The following is a 16980-nucleotide window of genomic DNA, read 5'->3' as shown; positions in this document are numbered from 1 at the left end:
TTTGATGGCATATGCTTTGAGTTGTACGAAAATGTCTGATTTTGTGGCAATCGTCATTGTTTCATTCGAAGAAAAGACGGCTGAGGCACATCTAGAGTTTCAAGAAGTTTACGAAGATGCTGCTCTAAGTAGAAGAACGTTGCGCGATTAGTCGAAATCGCATTTTCTGTCGATGTTGGTATTACATTACATTACGCGATCCTGGCGGTGACAAACGCCAGAAGAGCTTGTTTCAGTTTTATGGTGGCCGTACACTGTTTGTTCGGAGGCCAAATATTTGAAGTATAAAGTTTGGTCTGAATTTGCTACAAACACTATTTTTTGTCACTCTTCAACTATCATCAGTGGCACACAATGCCAAAAATCGGACATAGAAAACATCAATTAAAATATTCAAAGAAACGTAACCATTACTGGCAGGATTAAAAAAAAAGAAAAAATAGGCATTCAATAACTGAATATTTCATGTCGTGTTTGGTATCGATTATATTAGGTTGGAGGAAAAAATCATGATTTTTCCGTGAAATTCAAAACTTTATTGAATATGCTTCGGATTGTTCAATTATGGTCAAATATGCACAGTTTTATTGTAAAATTTGTTGCCATACTAAAGGTAGCTTCATAATGCCTCTTTGATAGAAATCTTGGTCCTTATTGGCGAAAAACTCTAGCAATCGATTTTAACAATCTTTTCTTAACCCAATTTCATATCACTCAGAAAGTTTTGAATTGCGAGAAAAAATGTGGTAATCGCGTGCTGCCAAGTCCGGACTATATGATGGATGCTTAAAAACATCCCAATCAAGCTCCCGGAGTTTCTGACGAGTCACTATAGACATGTGCGACCTTGCGTCGTTCTGATGAAACACAACATTTCATCTGTTGGCCAATTCTGGACGTTTCTGGTCAACTAGCTAGGACGTTTCTGGTCTAGCTTCAAACGGTCCAGTTGGTGACAATAGTGATCTGAATGTAGTGTATTGTATTGGTGTATCTTCATCATAAACACCATTCACAATTTCAACGGTATGGCTTGCATTTTCGTCGTTACAGAAGAAAATAAAATAAAATGTAACGAATTTTCTCTTTGTTGACTTCCATTGTTAGCGAGTGATGAAGAGAGCCATCATTACATAAATCCCAAAGAAAATCAAGTAGGTACCGCTCGGACATGCTCCTTCCTTTTCGGTTCCTTTTCGGACGATGCGAAGGTTATATTGTTTTTTTTTGTTGGTGTTATTTGTTGTAAACCGTTGACATCTAACGAAACCTGGGGAACTGATTCAACGGATGCGATTGAGCCGACACTGTGATCACGCGTATTCTAGAGCTTGCCACTCAGAATGCATTCAAGGCGTGTTATTTGGCATAGAAATCTCAACTAAGTACTAATAAAAATGACGCAAGTAATACTACGTTGAGACGGCGAAGTTCCTCTAGGAACGTTAGTGCCATTGAAGAAGAAGAAGAAGAAGAGATTGAGCCGACCACTGTGCGAAAAACAATACGAGCTGAGTGATTCTACAGAAAGACAATTCTCGCCCTGGCCCGTTGAAACCTTCTTAGGCATATACAAATGTTGAGTCCTACCCCACTCGTAAGTGGCGTAGTGTAGGGTGTACACTAGGGTGCCAATGAATGTATGGGAAAATCGACCCTAAAATTTCAAAAAGTTACCCTATACAAAATGTCACACCACGAAAAAATACCCTATGCCAAATTTCAGCTTAATCGGACTTAAGGGAGCGTGGTGCAAAGCGGTCAAAATTTGAGAGTTTTTCGGGCAGTCGTCGGAAGAGGACGTGTTTTTTCTTCGCTCCTCTAAAATTTAAAAAAAAAGTTCAATTCATGACGAATGTCGAAGGGTCATGCGTTTCTGAACTTATATTTTATCATTACTACTCCCGCCGTTCGATCAGCTTCATTAGCATGATCTAACGCATCTTCAATACGAGTTTTCCCAAACGTGCGGCATGTCATGCTGTTGTTGATGTGGTCTTTGGTAGCTGAATGAGCTTTTATAGCGGAAGATAGATGTATTCAAACTAGCATATCCATTAAAGTTCCGTCTAACTATTTTACCGTTTCTAACATAGGTCGTTTTTATCTTGTTTAATTTTGGTCGTGGAATATCCATTTTCGCAAAAACCTATTTCTCTTCGACAATCCGATTTGCAAACGGTCTTTCCAAAAGCTCATCAACAATATATTGTCCAACAATATCCATATTTTATTATAAATTGTGACGATGTATCACGAAAAAACCCTCAATCAGTACACTGAAATAGGCTGAAAGATATTGAATTACAACACTTATACCAAACCATTCGTCGTATGTTATAATGAAACAATGTAAATGGCAATTTTCTAACCTTTCCAGACTAGAAAGAATGTTTGAAACCGCGAAATTTGGAGAAAAATTCTGATTTTTCTAAAAAATTCAAACAAATTTTAAACCAAAAAAAAACAAACATCATATGTTTACTCGCTACGCCATCTGGTTGTAAATCTAACGTAAATTCGTCGATTGCAAAACTGAGCAAGAATCTCCTACACGTGCAAGCAAAGATAAAAATAAGTTGTCCAAGTTCGGGTTGCGAGATAATCGAGAGAGACTATTGATGAGGAGTTTTGATTGAACCCTCAACCGTTCTCTTATCTTGTGCACGTCTTCCACTGCACGAAATTGTTGCCAACACATTGGCAGTTTAGTTAACCAAAGCTGCAACACAATGTGTGTGTAGATATACGTAATTCTCGTGCACAAATGAAAGTGCGCGAGTTGGGAGAGCGTAGAATAAGTGATAGAAATCAATATTTTGCATCCTCGTTTCATGCCGTTCGTTCTTCTTTACGATCAAAAACGCTTGTGTACACAGGGTAGCCAAATTCCTCATGATTTTCATACTGCTAATAAGCATAGTAGGAGCGCTAATTTTTTTTCTTTTTGAAACATTAGGTTGTGCAGTGCACGAGGTGCACATATGGACAAGACGCCACTGGTTCAGGTCAATCACGGAGAGCAATTACGAATTGTCTACCCAAGCTCAAGCTCAAGTGGCGCAAAGCGGTCAAAATTTGAGTTTTTTGAAAATCGAAAAATCACTCAAGGGGAATCGAGGTTTTCGAAAAATGTTTTTGATGCCAAATGTGATTAAATCTCATGAAACGTCGAGATCTAGTGTAATCTCAATTTTTTTTTTGTCAGAAATCGGCACTCTGAGACTATATATCAGGCAAATCAACTTTTCGTAACAAGTTCCGAATGAAAAATCGAGATAACTATTTGTATTGGCACCCAAAACCGTTTCGTACTCCGAAGAAAAACCAAGTCCCAGAATGCCGATTTTTGTCAATTTTTTTTTTTTGAAATGACACTAGATCTCGACGTTTCTTGCAATTTTAAGACATTTGGCATAATTTTTTTTTCGAAAACCCCGATTTCTTTACTCCCCCCTTGGATGATTTTTCGATTTTCAAAAAACTCAAACTTGGACCGCTTTGCGCCAGTCTCCCTGAACACATTAAGGACCGCACGTTTTGGGGCAAACTTGAACGCTCCATTTGTTCGGATTCCACGAATGAGATCGTTTTCTTCGATGTGAATGAGACGAAGGCGAGTCATCGGTAGGCCTTGTTAGATTCTTGGCGAACCAAGGATTGAGCCTTCAAGTGTAGAAAACACGTGTTATTTCGTGATACATCCGTAACAGACGGAACGCGAAACACGAGAAATCTCGTGAGCGGTCCGCAATGTGTTAAGTGCGATTGAGCTGATATTTTGCTAGGGTGCTTTTTTTCGAGGTGGTGAACATTTTTTATGGGTTAACTTTTTGAAATTCGGGATGACCATTTTCATTGGCACCATGTCTATATTTCCTTTTGAGGCAGACATTTAAACATTCTATAATTGCAGCTATTTCTGCCTGAAAACTGTTGGCCAGTTTCCCATAGCCACAGAAATTTTTGTTCTGGGACCATACACTCCGGTACCTATTCTGATTCCCATTTTCGACCCATCAGTGTAGAACATGATTGAACATTTACGAACGTTGGGACCACCATCATCCCTTACTGAACGAGAATGTTCGATCACTCTGTATGGAATGTCACAATCAGTGTAGCCACATATACAGATTTTTCTGTAATGATACAGATTTTCAGAATGTGTTTTGACCAAGAATCTGTATATACAGATTACAGATTATTGGATATCCATGCAGATTTTATACGGATTTTGTAACAATAATAATTTTTAAATATTTGATCATTTTACGCAACAATCAACAAACACAATCAGACAATTCGAACAGTACTGAACTGAACTATTTTTGCTACTGTCAAATGTGTCAAATATAGTAGTGATGGAAATCATATTTTTTCGCAATATTGCGAACAAAACAAAAGTTTGAAACCGTCTCGCTACAGGAATTGTGAACGCAACTATCAAATCGAGGGGGAAGTGCCTCAATACAGTTGCCAAACAACATCAAGGCTAAATTCTGCAAGACCATGTATGAACACCACGAGGAAAGTGAGCATTGAATGAATGTTTATAACGTGAAAATAAACGAAATAAACATTTTCTGTCGGTTTTCCCTGAAAATACATTTTGAAATCTTTTTTTTTAATTTTTTTATTTGGCAAAATTATCTATGTATCTTAAACTCTTCAGCTGAGATATTACACATTTTTTATCAAATTAAACCTCTTTGCGAGAAAGAATTGCTCAGTAAACTTTTGCATAGGCCTGAAATTTGGAAAATAGTCTTATTCAGAAAACTACTGGCAAGCTATACAAGTGATCACGAGCTTAAAAATATGGATAAGCAGACTATATCGAGCAAAATCAGCAATACAGATTCCAATGCAGATTTTCTATTTTCTCTACAGATAAAAAAGATTTATTAGCTCAGAAATACAGATTTCAATGTGGCAACACTTGTCACAATTAGTCCTAGGTTCCATCCTATCACTGTTCATCTCAGAGACTGGTTCGACTGGTGAACGACGGGTGAATGCGGGTAGTGTTACTTCATTACTTCAATATGAAGAAAAAAGATGCGGAAAGTCATCGCATTTTGGTGGAAGTTCGTGGTAACCATGCTCCAACTGAGCGAACGGAACGGCACGGTTTCAAAGTGGTAAAATTGACTTGGAAGTCGAAGAACGTTCCGGACCGCCAAAAAAGTATGAAGATGAAGAATTGGAGGCTTTACTCGATCAAGATCCGTCACGCACGCAACAAGAACTTGTAGATACACTTGGAGTAGCTTAGCAAACCATATCCGATCGTTTAAAAGCAATGGAAATGATCCGAAAGATAGGACATTGGGTGCCGTATGAATTGAAGCCACGAAAGGTCGAGCGCCGTTTTTCACGTGCGAACAACTGCTCCAACGGCATAAAAAAAGGGTTTTTTGCATCGAATCGTTACTGGCGATGAAAAGTGGGTGTAGAATAAAGGGTGTGTCACATCAAATTGCATCACGGAAAAAACGCTGTAGAAATTTAATTTTTAGGAATTATATCTTCAGCTTTGGTTTTATAATCAGATAAGAGTGTATAGATCACGTTGGCCATGCTTCACTGTCAATTTTTCGTCAATTTGGAAAATGTCGTCGAACGAAAAAGAGCGTCGTGAATTAATCTTGCGCACTCATTTCGAGAATCCGGAGTTGTCACATCGGGACATCGGTAAGATGCTGGGAATCGATAACAAGCGCGTAATTAAGCAGTTTAGACGTGATCCGAGAAGTTCGGTCCGGGATGTCGCCAATAAGCTGAATTTGTCAAGTTCATTCGTCCAGCGGACCAAGCAGCGGGAGGGCCTGCGTACATACATGGTTCAGAAGGCTCCTAACCGCGACGAAAGGCAAAACATGGTGGGGAAGACGCGAGCCCGGAAGCTGTACACCGAAATGCTGACGAAGCCTGGTAATGGACGACGAAACCTACGTCAAAGCGGACTTTCGTCAGCTGCCGGGCCTGTTGTTCTTCTCCGCAGAGGACAGAGCGTTCCGGAGGAGATTCGCAAGCAGAAACTATCCAAGTTTGCCAAAAAGTACATGGAGTGGCAAGCGATCTGCTCTTGCGGAAAGCGGAGCGCCCCCTTCGTGATGACCGGCACGGTAAACGGGCAGGTTTACCTTAAGGAGTGCCTACAGAAGCGCTTACTACCACTATTGAAGCAGCACGAGGGCCCGACCATCTTCTGGCCGGATCTCGCTTCGTGCCACTATTCAAAGGACGTGTTGGAGTAGTACGAAGCCAACGGGGTCACCTTCGTGCCAAAGGAAATGAACCCGCCAACGCGCCGGAGCTTCGCCCAATAGAGAAATATTGGGCGATTATGAAGCAGGCCCAAATCGGAGGCGGACTTCAAGAGAAAATGGATTTCTGTTAACCTGACGTTGTACAGAACCTTATGGACGGGGTAAAGAGGAAGGTGCGAGCATACGGGCTTGGGCTCGAAGTATGAATAAAAAGAAAATGCCAAAAGTTGTTTAATAGTTTTTATTTTACTGTCTAAAATTTATTTTACTGTCTAAAATTTTCAAAATTTTCGTTTTTTCCGTGATGCAATTTGATGTGACACACCCTTTATTGTATTAGCCAAACGATCCACAGAGAAAAAACTCATACTGTCAGTACTTTAAGCAAAACGAAATCATTGTACCGCAAACAAAGCTCTTATTAGCACTATAATCATCATCATAGAAAAGCTCAGAATCGTCATGACAATATAATTGTCACTCAAACAATGTTCATCGAAGGCACATCATTTTAAGCACAGAAATCTCGAAATCATCAACACAATGTTCATTTTCACATAAGAATATATCGCTTCACGCTACACAAATGCCCATCCAAACGAAGCACAACCTCATTGTAACGTAACACAGAAGGTGTTGTTCTCGCCTTTATCATGCCAAGGCGAGAACAACACCTTATAAAACTGACCGAATGACCAAATAAAATGACTCCAAAAGTAGACTCGAGAGAATTAAGTTCAAATTTAAAACGCTTTTCTTAATTCATCCGAAAAACGGTACGGTTTCCGGATCGGTTCATTTGTGAGGCGAGCCTTCGACGTCCGGTGTTCATTTCAAGCACCAGCCGGTGCGTTATCAGTAGGTCCATTACGACAATCCTAAACGTCGGGCAACGTATGGATACCTCGGACATGCATCAACATCGACGGTCGCGCGAAATATTCACGACCAGAAGGTTATGCTGTCTATTTGGTGGGACCAGCTGGGTGTGGTGTACTATGAGCTGCTAAAACCGAATGAAACCATTACGGGGGACCTCTACCGACGCCAATTGACGCATTTGAGCCATGCACTGAAGGAAAAACGGCCACAATACGAGCAAAGACACGATAAAGTTATTTTGTAGCATAACAATGCTCGGCCGCATGTCGCGAAACCGATCAAAACATACTTGAAAACGCTGAAATGGGAGAACCTATCCCACTCTCCATATTCCCCAGACATTGATCCGTCCGATTACTACCTTTTTCGATCGATGCAACATGGCCTGGTTGACCAGCACTTCTCCAATTTTGATGAAGTCAAAAATTGGATCGATTGGTGGTTAGCCGATAAACCGGCCGATTATTTCCGCAAAGGGATCCGTAAATTGCCAGAAATATGGGAAAAAGTTGTAACTAGCGATGGGCAAGACTTTGAATATTAAATTTGTAACCATTTATGCAGAATAAAGCATTAATTTTTGGAAAAAAAAAATGAAGAAACTTACCGGTACTCCTATTACAAAATTAATACCTGGTTCTGTTACAGAAATTAAAAATAAAATATCTCAATAACGGGAATACATATATTGCTGTTTTCTTGATGTTATGTAAAACGCATCAAACATTTCAAGAGTCAACATATGAAAATAATGCAATGCAAAAGAACTACTATAGAACATCGAATCTTAATCTTTCTCTTTTTCTAGTGTGACGCAAAAATGGTGTTTGACGTGGTGCAACGGATGCACGACACGGAACCATTCTCGGAGGATCTCCTGCTAGCGATGAAAAGGCTGTGGTCCGATTCCGGCGTGCAGGAATGTTTCTGCCGTAGCAACGAGTACCAGCTGAATGATTCCGCTAAATAGTGAGTAGAGATTTTTTTCATTTATTTCAAATACCTACGATCACACCAACCGAATATAGTAGCGTCAGAAAAATGTACTTTTACGCTCGATAAATTCCTTTACGCACTACGCGTCGAGTGAATCCCACAGCTATTACATAAAGGCAAAAATGTGTTGGGTGCTAAATTATCACTAATAGATGGAAATTGACAAACCATCGTTTATAACTTGTTGTTGGATTTATTTAAGCTCGTAAATTATTCCGTTCAATTATGTACATAAATACTTTTTACACCATTCAACATTCGAACATTCGGTCACAGTCTGTCGCGCTAATAAAAAAAAACATTACTTGCTATTCTTTTTCCCTGGGTCAATTACATTGCTACTAAGGTGTGTATCCTCCAAACCGTGTTAGTTGTTGCGTTCGGTGAGTTTAAATTTCAATGGCTTATCGGGAATATACGTAGGATTAACCTTGTATGTCAACTTTTCGTAGTTATACTCAATGTGATATCGTCGGAAAAGCTGGAACGAAAGTTTATGAGAATAATTGAACATAATCTTCACGAAGCTCGCTTTTACCTTCGACAGTAGAATGAGCAGTTCGCTTTCCGCGAACCGTCTCCCGATGCAGGTGCGTCGGCCATAGCCAAACGGCAAACTAACATACGGATGGATTTTCTGTCCAGCGAGTGGGCATCCGGCGCCATGTTCCTTCAGTTCGCCTCTCTTGAGCCATCGTTCAGGTACAAACTTTTCCGGCTCCGGGAAATATTCCTCCAGGTTGGACACAACAAAGTGGGGGAAGATTACGTGGGTCTGCAAAGAGCACATCAGAAGAAGAAAAAAAGAGGATGAAGTGCAGATCATTCATCGCGGTCTGTGCACTGTGACTGAGGTGGTACTATTTTGGTACATTACCCCTTTGGGGATGTGGTATCCTCCGATGATGGCATCCGATTGGAGACTGCGTCCGTTCCCAATTACCACTGGGTACATTCTGTGGAGTAAGAAAAATATGTGTCAGAAATTACGGAATTTGGAATGTGAATGAAATTACAGTTACTGAATGTAAAAAATTAACGAAAATGATAACGAATTACAAGAGAGATTTACTAATTTTTGAACGAGGAAATTAAAAGATCTGAGGTGTAAGTTGTGATATAAAAATTACAAAGATAGCATACAATTTGTATGATTTTTTAAATAACATGTGTTCTTTAAATATTCTTTTCCCTAGATGCATGAAACCCTATATATTTGATACACCTACAATACTCGACTATATAATGGGAGTTTAACTTTGAAAGTGGGTTTTACTAAATATTTCATTCGGATGAATTACCGAAAAACGTGTGATCTTTTCTGGAAATTTTTCCTTGCCTTTTGAGCTCAGGATTGAATTGAGCCTAATAGCCTGAAGGGACATGGCCTTGGCAGGTAAATTAATTCAACCCACCTTTTTACCGATTAGTTACAACCTGTATAGCGGCATGAGGTCCAGCGAATCTATATATATATATATATATATATAAATGGATTTCTGTCTGTCTGTCTGTCTGTCTGTCTGTCTGATTCTTATGGACTCGGAAACTACTGAACTGATCAACATGAAAATTGGCATGTAGGGGTTTCCTGGGCCGGGGAAGATTTTCGTGATAGTTTGGGACCCAAATGAAACACAAATGAAACACAAATTTCTGCATTACTCGAGGCTAATTCAAGCAAACGAAACCAAATTAGGCATATGGAGATTTTAGGGTGCAATAAATGTTTCTATGGTGGTGAGACTCTCCACCCCATCTTTAAGGGGGGGCTGCCATACAAATGAAACACAAATTTCTGCATTACTCGAGAATTAATCAAGCAAATGAAACCAAATTAGGCATATGGATGTTTTAGGGTGCAATAAATGTTTCTATGGTAGTTAGACTCTCCATCCCCCTCTCTAAAGGGGGGGAGGGGCGCGAGGCTGCCGTACAAATGAAACATATATTTCTGAATTATTCGAGAATTAATCAAGCAAACGAAACCAAATTTGGCGTGTGGAGGTTTTAGGATGTAATAAGTATTTCTATGGTGGTTAGACACTCCTTCCGCTCTCTAAGGGTGAGCTGTCATACAAATGAAACAAAAATTTCTGCAAATCTCGAAAACTAATCCTGCAAATGGAGCCAAATTTGGCATGTGAAGTTTTTACCGGGCACGAAACGTTACTATGGTGAATACACTCCTCCCCCTTCTCTAAGGAGGGCTGCCAGACAAACGAAACACAAACTATATTGACAAGAACTGTTAGTCCATTTGATGTTTGCGCTAGCGAAATTGATCTTTGCTCGAAACTGGAAATGGGATTTAATGTGATGAAACACACTCCTATATCTTCTTCTATCTATACCAAAAAAAAAGGATCGCCGGATGTGTTGATCAGAGCAGAACTCGAGGAAGGAATTCTCCGTTTTAGGGCTGTCTTTATTCTATCATATTTTCTGTAAAAAACATTTATTCCATGTAACGGAGAAACATGTTATTTGCAAGTGGTTGAAAAATCTTGAACGAGAATTATGTCTGAAAATAATCTGATATTATAATGATAAGTTTTGTTAGAAACTAGGAATACTAGGAATTTTATAGTAAAAGGTAAATTCAACGGGGTCGAATAGATAAACGTTAAACGATAAATGATAACCGATAAACGATGCTACGCATACACGGCCACACGCAGATGTCGCTTGAAACTCGCTCAATATCAATAGCAATTTTAGTGGCATATTCTATATTTTTGTGTGGTTGAAATTTGCAACAACTTTGTCAGAGACTTCTCGATCAGATTTATGGTTTTTTGAAAAAGGTCCCTATTCATAGATATGACTTTATATAAAAATAGTCTCAACTAAAAATGGTCATACGAAAGGGAGAAATAACATTCTGACGTTAAATGCTGAATTTCCAAAGGCAATCGGAAAAAGTGTGAACAGGATCGGGTAAGGTCGTTTCTCCGTGCAGTTGTTTATGCTTCACCCCAATACAAAGTTGCTAAAAGTTAATTATTTTTGTTCAATTAACTTACCTGAGGGTTTCCTTGATGCAGGCACGCAGATATGGCATTGCTTCCAGCATAGACACCGTAAATTTGGTATCCGGTGACGGGAGACTGCGTTTGATTTCGTTGAACAGAATTTCCTGTTTGTCTGGGTTTTGACTCAACTGGTAAATTGTGGAGGTGGCTGCCACCGATGTCTGCAAGAAGAAACAAATACTCAACAATACTCAACAATCAATCTATAAGTGTATCTAAAATCCACAAAACATAGAGGAGCAATAGATGTCGACATCGACATTTTTGTGATTTTTTAAAGGCTCTTACTTTGTGTTAAATGAACACTTGGATAAAACTTTTCTGCAGTACCATTTTAAACCTGCCCGGTAGCCTAACTGGTTGCGACATTATGTAGTATACCACAAGTTAAAAATGTACACGAATAAATTCGGCTCTGTCCAAGCAGAAATGCCCATGAACCCAAATAAAATAAAAACAGATAGGGCAATGAAATGCTATATTGGACTTTCCACTCCATTGAATCCGGTTGCTTCTTTACCTTTCAGGCCTTTCGCCACATCCCCGAGTTCCTCGTTGGTGACTCGCACGCGTTCTACTTTTGCTGTTTACGCATAATGCTTAGATGATGAGTTCCCCGTAGAAAGTCTCCGTTTCCGCCACATAGTTGTGATCAGGTAATCAGGTATGGGCAAAATCGCTTCGAAATTCGTTCAACAACACTCATATAAAACTCAACACACAGATAAAACTCACTCTTCAATTCTCCGTTTATGCCTCACTTTATTTGAGACAGAAAACATTCACCTATCATCTTCGCAAAGTTCATTCTCGATTTGAACGGAAAAATACTGTCTCGATTCCGCTCATCAATTCTCCGAGAATTTTGCATTTCCTCATTTGCCTCTCGGAATGACGTTAGATGGTGAGAGAATCAAATTGGAAACTTTTGCTTGAGCCAGCGAGTGTTGTTTTGATCTACTTTTTTTTCAATTTTGGGGATGACGATTTAGTTCCCTAAAATAACTGGAAAGTTCGAAACTACATTGTCAAAGAAACCTTCATTCTGTAGTAGATTTATTACTTTGTTTCTCATCTAAATTTATATTGTCACCTTCATCTTCATCCTTCACTTTCCAACGAACAATCCAGTCATCAAAACACTTTTTATAGTTGTTTCCGGGGCCATATCTGGAGAGTACGGTGCTTGTTCAATCATAAAACCTAAGTGTTATCATTCCACAAATCTGGCCGTTTTCGACGAATTTTCTCTCTCAAACCTAATAACGCCAAGGTCTCTATTGACTTGTTTGCATGTCATACTCGTACACCATGTCTCGTCGCCAGTAACTATGGGTGGGATAAACTCGGGATCAGAATTTGATCGTTCAAACATGTCTTCAACCACTTGATTGCGATGAATTTTTTGAAGAAAATTGAGCTTTTTTGGCACTAGTCTTTGGATGTCTAATACCTTTCATACACACATGTTTTCGACATAGTTGGTTCACCAAATGTATTTTGCTACATTTTCAACGTTTCGGTACAAGAAATTTAATTGCAACCCAAAATTTCACACAGTATATTAGACCAATAGAATTATCCATATCAAAAATCGCCGAGTAAAAAAAAAGCTAACTTATTCTCAATGAAGCTGTAAACAAATTAAGGACAGATCGCGCTCAAAATTGACATTGAGATCATTGACAGTAGCATCAACTTCATTCAGCTCGCGCAGTCCGAAGACATCAGTCGCAAATTTGTTCGCGTCTATCATATAGTGGAGATTATACCGTTATCAGTGGCTGGTGAAGTTATTTCGCCCTAACGGGGTTCTCTTTATTGCGCGAGTGAGAAGAGCAGCAATCACAACCAGCGTGAGGAAGAAGTTCTCCACCGCGGGCGCGGTGCGTGTGCCGTATCATCGCTGTGTGTGCTTTATCATCGTCATCGATTCCATCATCGTGTGGTGGTGCGATTTACCGTTGCAGCTGTACCGAGCGATTGCCACGCGGTTCGATTGGGACACCGTTTCATTTCATTCGCATTGGTGTGCGATTTAGGTATAATATATATATATATATATATATATATATATATATATATATATATATATATATATTAGGTTTAGGAAGATAGAAGAATTCAAAATTATATTATTTCATATCTGCCGTAATGGCAGAAGGTCAAGTTGAAATGGAGATTGAAACTACTGTTTCCTCCTCACTAGCTACAACGGGGGTCGCTCAAACGCGTTCCCCCCTCAGAAGATGTCTCTTCAGAGAAAGAGTTAATTAACCTCAACAAGCCCCCCTCAAGAAAATTGGCAAACTTTTCCTCTTCGCCCCCTCAATCTCCCGCTTCCGTTCAACTCCCGAACTTGCCTCCCAGTCCTACTGATCCCGCTCCAGCTCAACAATCGACCTCGTCCTCCCCCTCAGTTGTTTCCTCTCCTCGTGTCAAGGTCTATCCAGACGATGCACCTGGAGCTGGTCCATGGGTTGTTTTTTTCCGGTCCAAACCTAAAGGAAAATCTATTAATGTCATTCAGGTTTCGAAAGATCTGGCAAAATTTTATTCCTCCGTGGTCGAAATCTCTAAGGTTAGGCCGAACAAACTGCGTGTTGTCGTGAGTGATCGGAAACACGCAAATGCAATTGTGATCGACGAGAGGTTCACCCTAGAGTATCGTGTCTACGTGCCCTCCCATGACGTAGAAATCTCGGGGGTGGTAACTGAAACGGGTCTGACGTGCCAATTGATAAAAGAAGGAGTTGGTAAATTCAAAAGACTCCCTTTGGTGGGCGTTAAAATTTTGGACAGTCGCCAACTAGGTAAAGTATCCCAAGAAGAGGGAAAAACGAAATTCACGCCGTCAGACTCGTTTCGAGTAACTTTTGCTGGTTCGGCCCTCCCTGACTACGTCATAGTGGACAAATTGAGACTGCCTGTGCGACTCTTCGTGCCATAGCCCATGACTTGCAACAAATGCAAGTCAGTTGGTCACACTTCAGATTATTGTGCCAACAAGGAGCGCTGTGCAACTTGCGGAGAGCAACATGTGGGGGAATCCTGCAGTGCGACTGAGCATAAGTGTCCATATTGCGGGGGATCCCCACACGTGCTCTCAGCTTGTGAAACTTACAAGAGTCGCTGGGAGAAACAGAAGCGCTCTTTGAAGGAACGCTCAAAACGCACTTTTGCGGATATTTTAAAGGGCGCTTCTCCACTTGCCCAACAACAATCAATCAACACTCAAAATGTCTTCGCCACGTTGCCCGTTGACGAAATGGAAGCGGACACAGCTAACGGGGGCACACCGTTCATTTTCCAAGGGAATCCCCGGCGCAAAAATGTGACCACTCCCAAAGTTCAAGGACAAGCCCCACCGGTTATACCCCCTGTTAGCATGTCTAAAAAATCGAGTGCAGCGGACAAGCAAAATCAGGTTCCTCCTGGTTTCCGTGGGAATGGTTCACCTTTGAACGGCCCAGCACTCGAGGGGACATCAAAAACCCCAACTGTCCCTGACAATGCAAACATCAGAGGCAAAGAACTCTGTATTGTCAGTTTGTATTGGCCTCCGAGAGCTGCGGTTAGCCGCAAGCAACTTGTTGACATGTGCTCACTCCTTCCTGAGCCACGATTGATCTTGGGAGACTTCAACGACAATCGTTCATCGTTGATATATGACCTTTGTAACAGCTTCAATATGACTGTTTTGAATACTGGGGAAACAACACGTGTACCTAAACCTCCTGCTAACCCAAGTGCTCTTGACCTCTCGCTTTGCTCGAATTCACTATCGTTAGATTGCAAGTGGAATGTAATCCAGGACCCCAACGGTAGTGATCACTTGCCAATCAAAATTTCCATCACCATTGGGTCGAATTCTTCTGAATCTATAAACATGGCATATGACCTCACAAGACACATTGACTGGAAAAAATATGCGGATGCGATTGCTCTAGCCATCAATTCCAGAGATGGTTTGCCTCCATTGGAGGAGTATAACTTCATTTCTCGTTTGATCTATGACAGCGCGGTTCGCGCTCAAACGAAACCCATCCCAGGCTCCACTATTCGTCGAAGGCCTCCCAATCCATGGTGGGATAGCCAATGTTCCAAGCTTTATCAGGATAAATCGAACGCATTTAAAGCTTTTCGAAAACGTGGAACCATTGAGAATTTTCAAACGTATTTGGACCTTGAAAATCAATTTAAAAACTTGATCAAAGGGAAAAAACGTGCTTATTGGCGAACTTTCGTGGGAGGTTTGTCACGAGAAACGTCAATGAAAAAATTATGGAAAGTGGCTCGAAACATGAGAAATCGCTCTTCATCGAATGAAAGCGAAGAATATTCACATCGATGGATTTTTAAATTTGCACGGAAAGTTTGTCCCGATTCCGTTCCTGTGCAAAAAATTGTTCGAGATATACCACAAGATAGGTGCGATCTTGATTCCGAGTTTTCGATGGTAGAATTCTCTCTTGCTCTCCTTTCTTGTAACAATTCGGCTCCAGGAACAGATAGAATTAAGTTCAACTTGTTGAAACAACTCCCTGATGTGGCGAAACATCGCTTGTTGAATTTATTCAATCGGTTTCTGGAGAATAATGTTGTTCCAGATGATTGGAGACAAGTGCGAATTATAGCTATTCAAAAACCCGGAAAACCCGCGTCCGACTTCAATTCGTACCGCCCAATAGCAATGCTGTCTTGTATACGGAAATTGTTGGAGAAAATGATCTTGTTTCGCCTTGATCGTTGGGTTGAAACGAATGGCTTACTCTCAGATACACAATATGGGTTCCGCAGGGGCAAGGGGACGAATGATTGTCTTGCGTTGCTTTCTTCAGAAATTCAAATGGCTTACGCCGAAAAAAAACAAATGGCTTCAGTATTCTTGGACATAAAGGGGGCCTTTGATTCTGTTTCAATAGAGGTTTTGTCAGACAAATTACACTCTCGGGGTCTACCACCTCTATTGAATAATATGTTATATAACTTGCTTTGTGAGAAACATTTGAATTTTTCTCACGGAGATTCGGCAGTAAGTCGGGTCTCTTACATGGGCCTCCCTCAGGGCTCATGTTTAAGCCCCCTTTTGTACAACTTCTATGTAAGCGACATTGACAATTGCCTTACACAAAATTGCAGCTTAAGACAACTTGCAGATGATAGAGTAGTGTCTGTCGTAGGATCAAAAGAATCCGACCTGCAAGAACCCTTACAAGATACTTTGAACAATTTTTCAACCTGGGCCATTGGGCTAGGGATCGAATTCTCCACGGAGAAAACAGATATGGTGGTTTTTTCTAGGAAGCATAGACCAGCAAAATCAAAGCTTCAACTTTTGGGTAAACCAATCACTCATGCTATGTTATTCAAGTATCTTGGGGTCTGGTTCGACTCCAAAATGTACTTGGGGGGCCCATATTAGGTATCTGAGTAAAAAATGCCAACAAAGAATAAACTTTCTCCGTACAATTACCGGCACCTGGTGGGGAGCCCATCCCGAAGATCTTATTATGTTGTATCGAACAACTATTCTCTCAGTGATGGAGTATGGCAGTTTCTGTTTTCAATCAGCTGCCAAAACACACCTCATTAAACTCGAGCGAATTCAGTATCTTTGTCTCCGTATCGCGTTGGGATGTATGTCCTCAACGCATACCATGAGTCTCGTGGTTTTGGCAGGCCTACTCCCACTAAAAGATCGCTTCAATTTATTATCTCTTCGGTTCTTCATCCGGTGTAAGGTCATGAACCCATTGGTGATCGGAAATTTTGAGCAGCTGATCGGGCTA

The 16980-nt window shown here is 40.5% G+C and overlaps 2 protein-coding genes across 10 annotated transcripts in view; one reads left to right on the top strand and one right to left on the bottom strand.

Moving 5' to 3' along the window:
• LOC129771109 (G protein alpha o subunit) overlaps positions 1-16980 on the top strand; it is a 158099-nt gene that overhangs the window by 69995 nt on the left and 71124 nt on the right. For all 9 annotated transcript variants that reach the window (XM_055774451.1, XM_055774450.1, XM_055774449.1 and 6 more), the window contains exon 5: positions 7966-8126. In XM_055774451.1, coding sequence (XP_055630426.1) covers positions 7966-8126 — 161 coding nt within the window. The remainder of the gene's footprint in view (positions 1-7965; positions 8127-16980) is intronic.
• Positions 8323-16980, bottom strand: part of LOC129771108 (probable cytochrome P450 49a1) — a 44131-nt gene continuing 35473 nt past the window's right edge. Inside the window, exons 8-11 of the mRNA XM_055774441.1 lie at positions 11180-11349; positions 9031-9109; positions 8692-8928; positions 8323-8634 (exon numbers count right to left, since the gene is read on the bottom strand). Coding sequence (XP_055630416.1) covers positions 8521-8634; positions 8692-8928; positions 9031-9109; positions 11180-11349 — 600 coding nt within the window. The 3' untranslated portion in view covers positions 8323-8520. The remainder of the gene's footprint in view (positions 8635-8691; positions 8929-9030; positions 9110-11179; positions 11350-16980) is intronic.

Source organism: Toxorhynchites rutilus, chromosome 2 (genome assembly GCF_029784135.1).
Source record: "Toxorhynchites rutilus septentrionalis strain SRP chromosome 2, ASM2978413v1, whole genome shotgun sequence".
Lineage (NCBI taxonomy): Eukaryota > Metazoa > Arthropoda > Insecta > Diptera > Culicidae > Toxorhynchites > Toxorhynchites rutilus.
The sequence above is the reverse complement of the archived record's forward strand: the minus strand, read 5'-3'. Positions and strand labels throughout refer to the sequence as shown.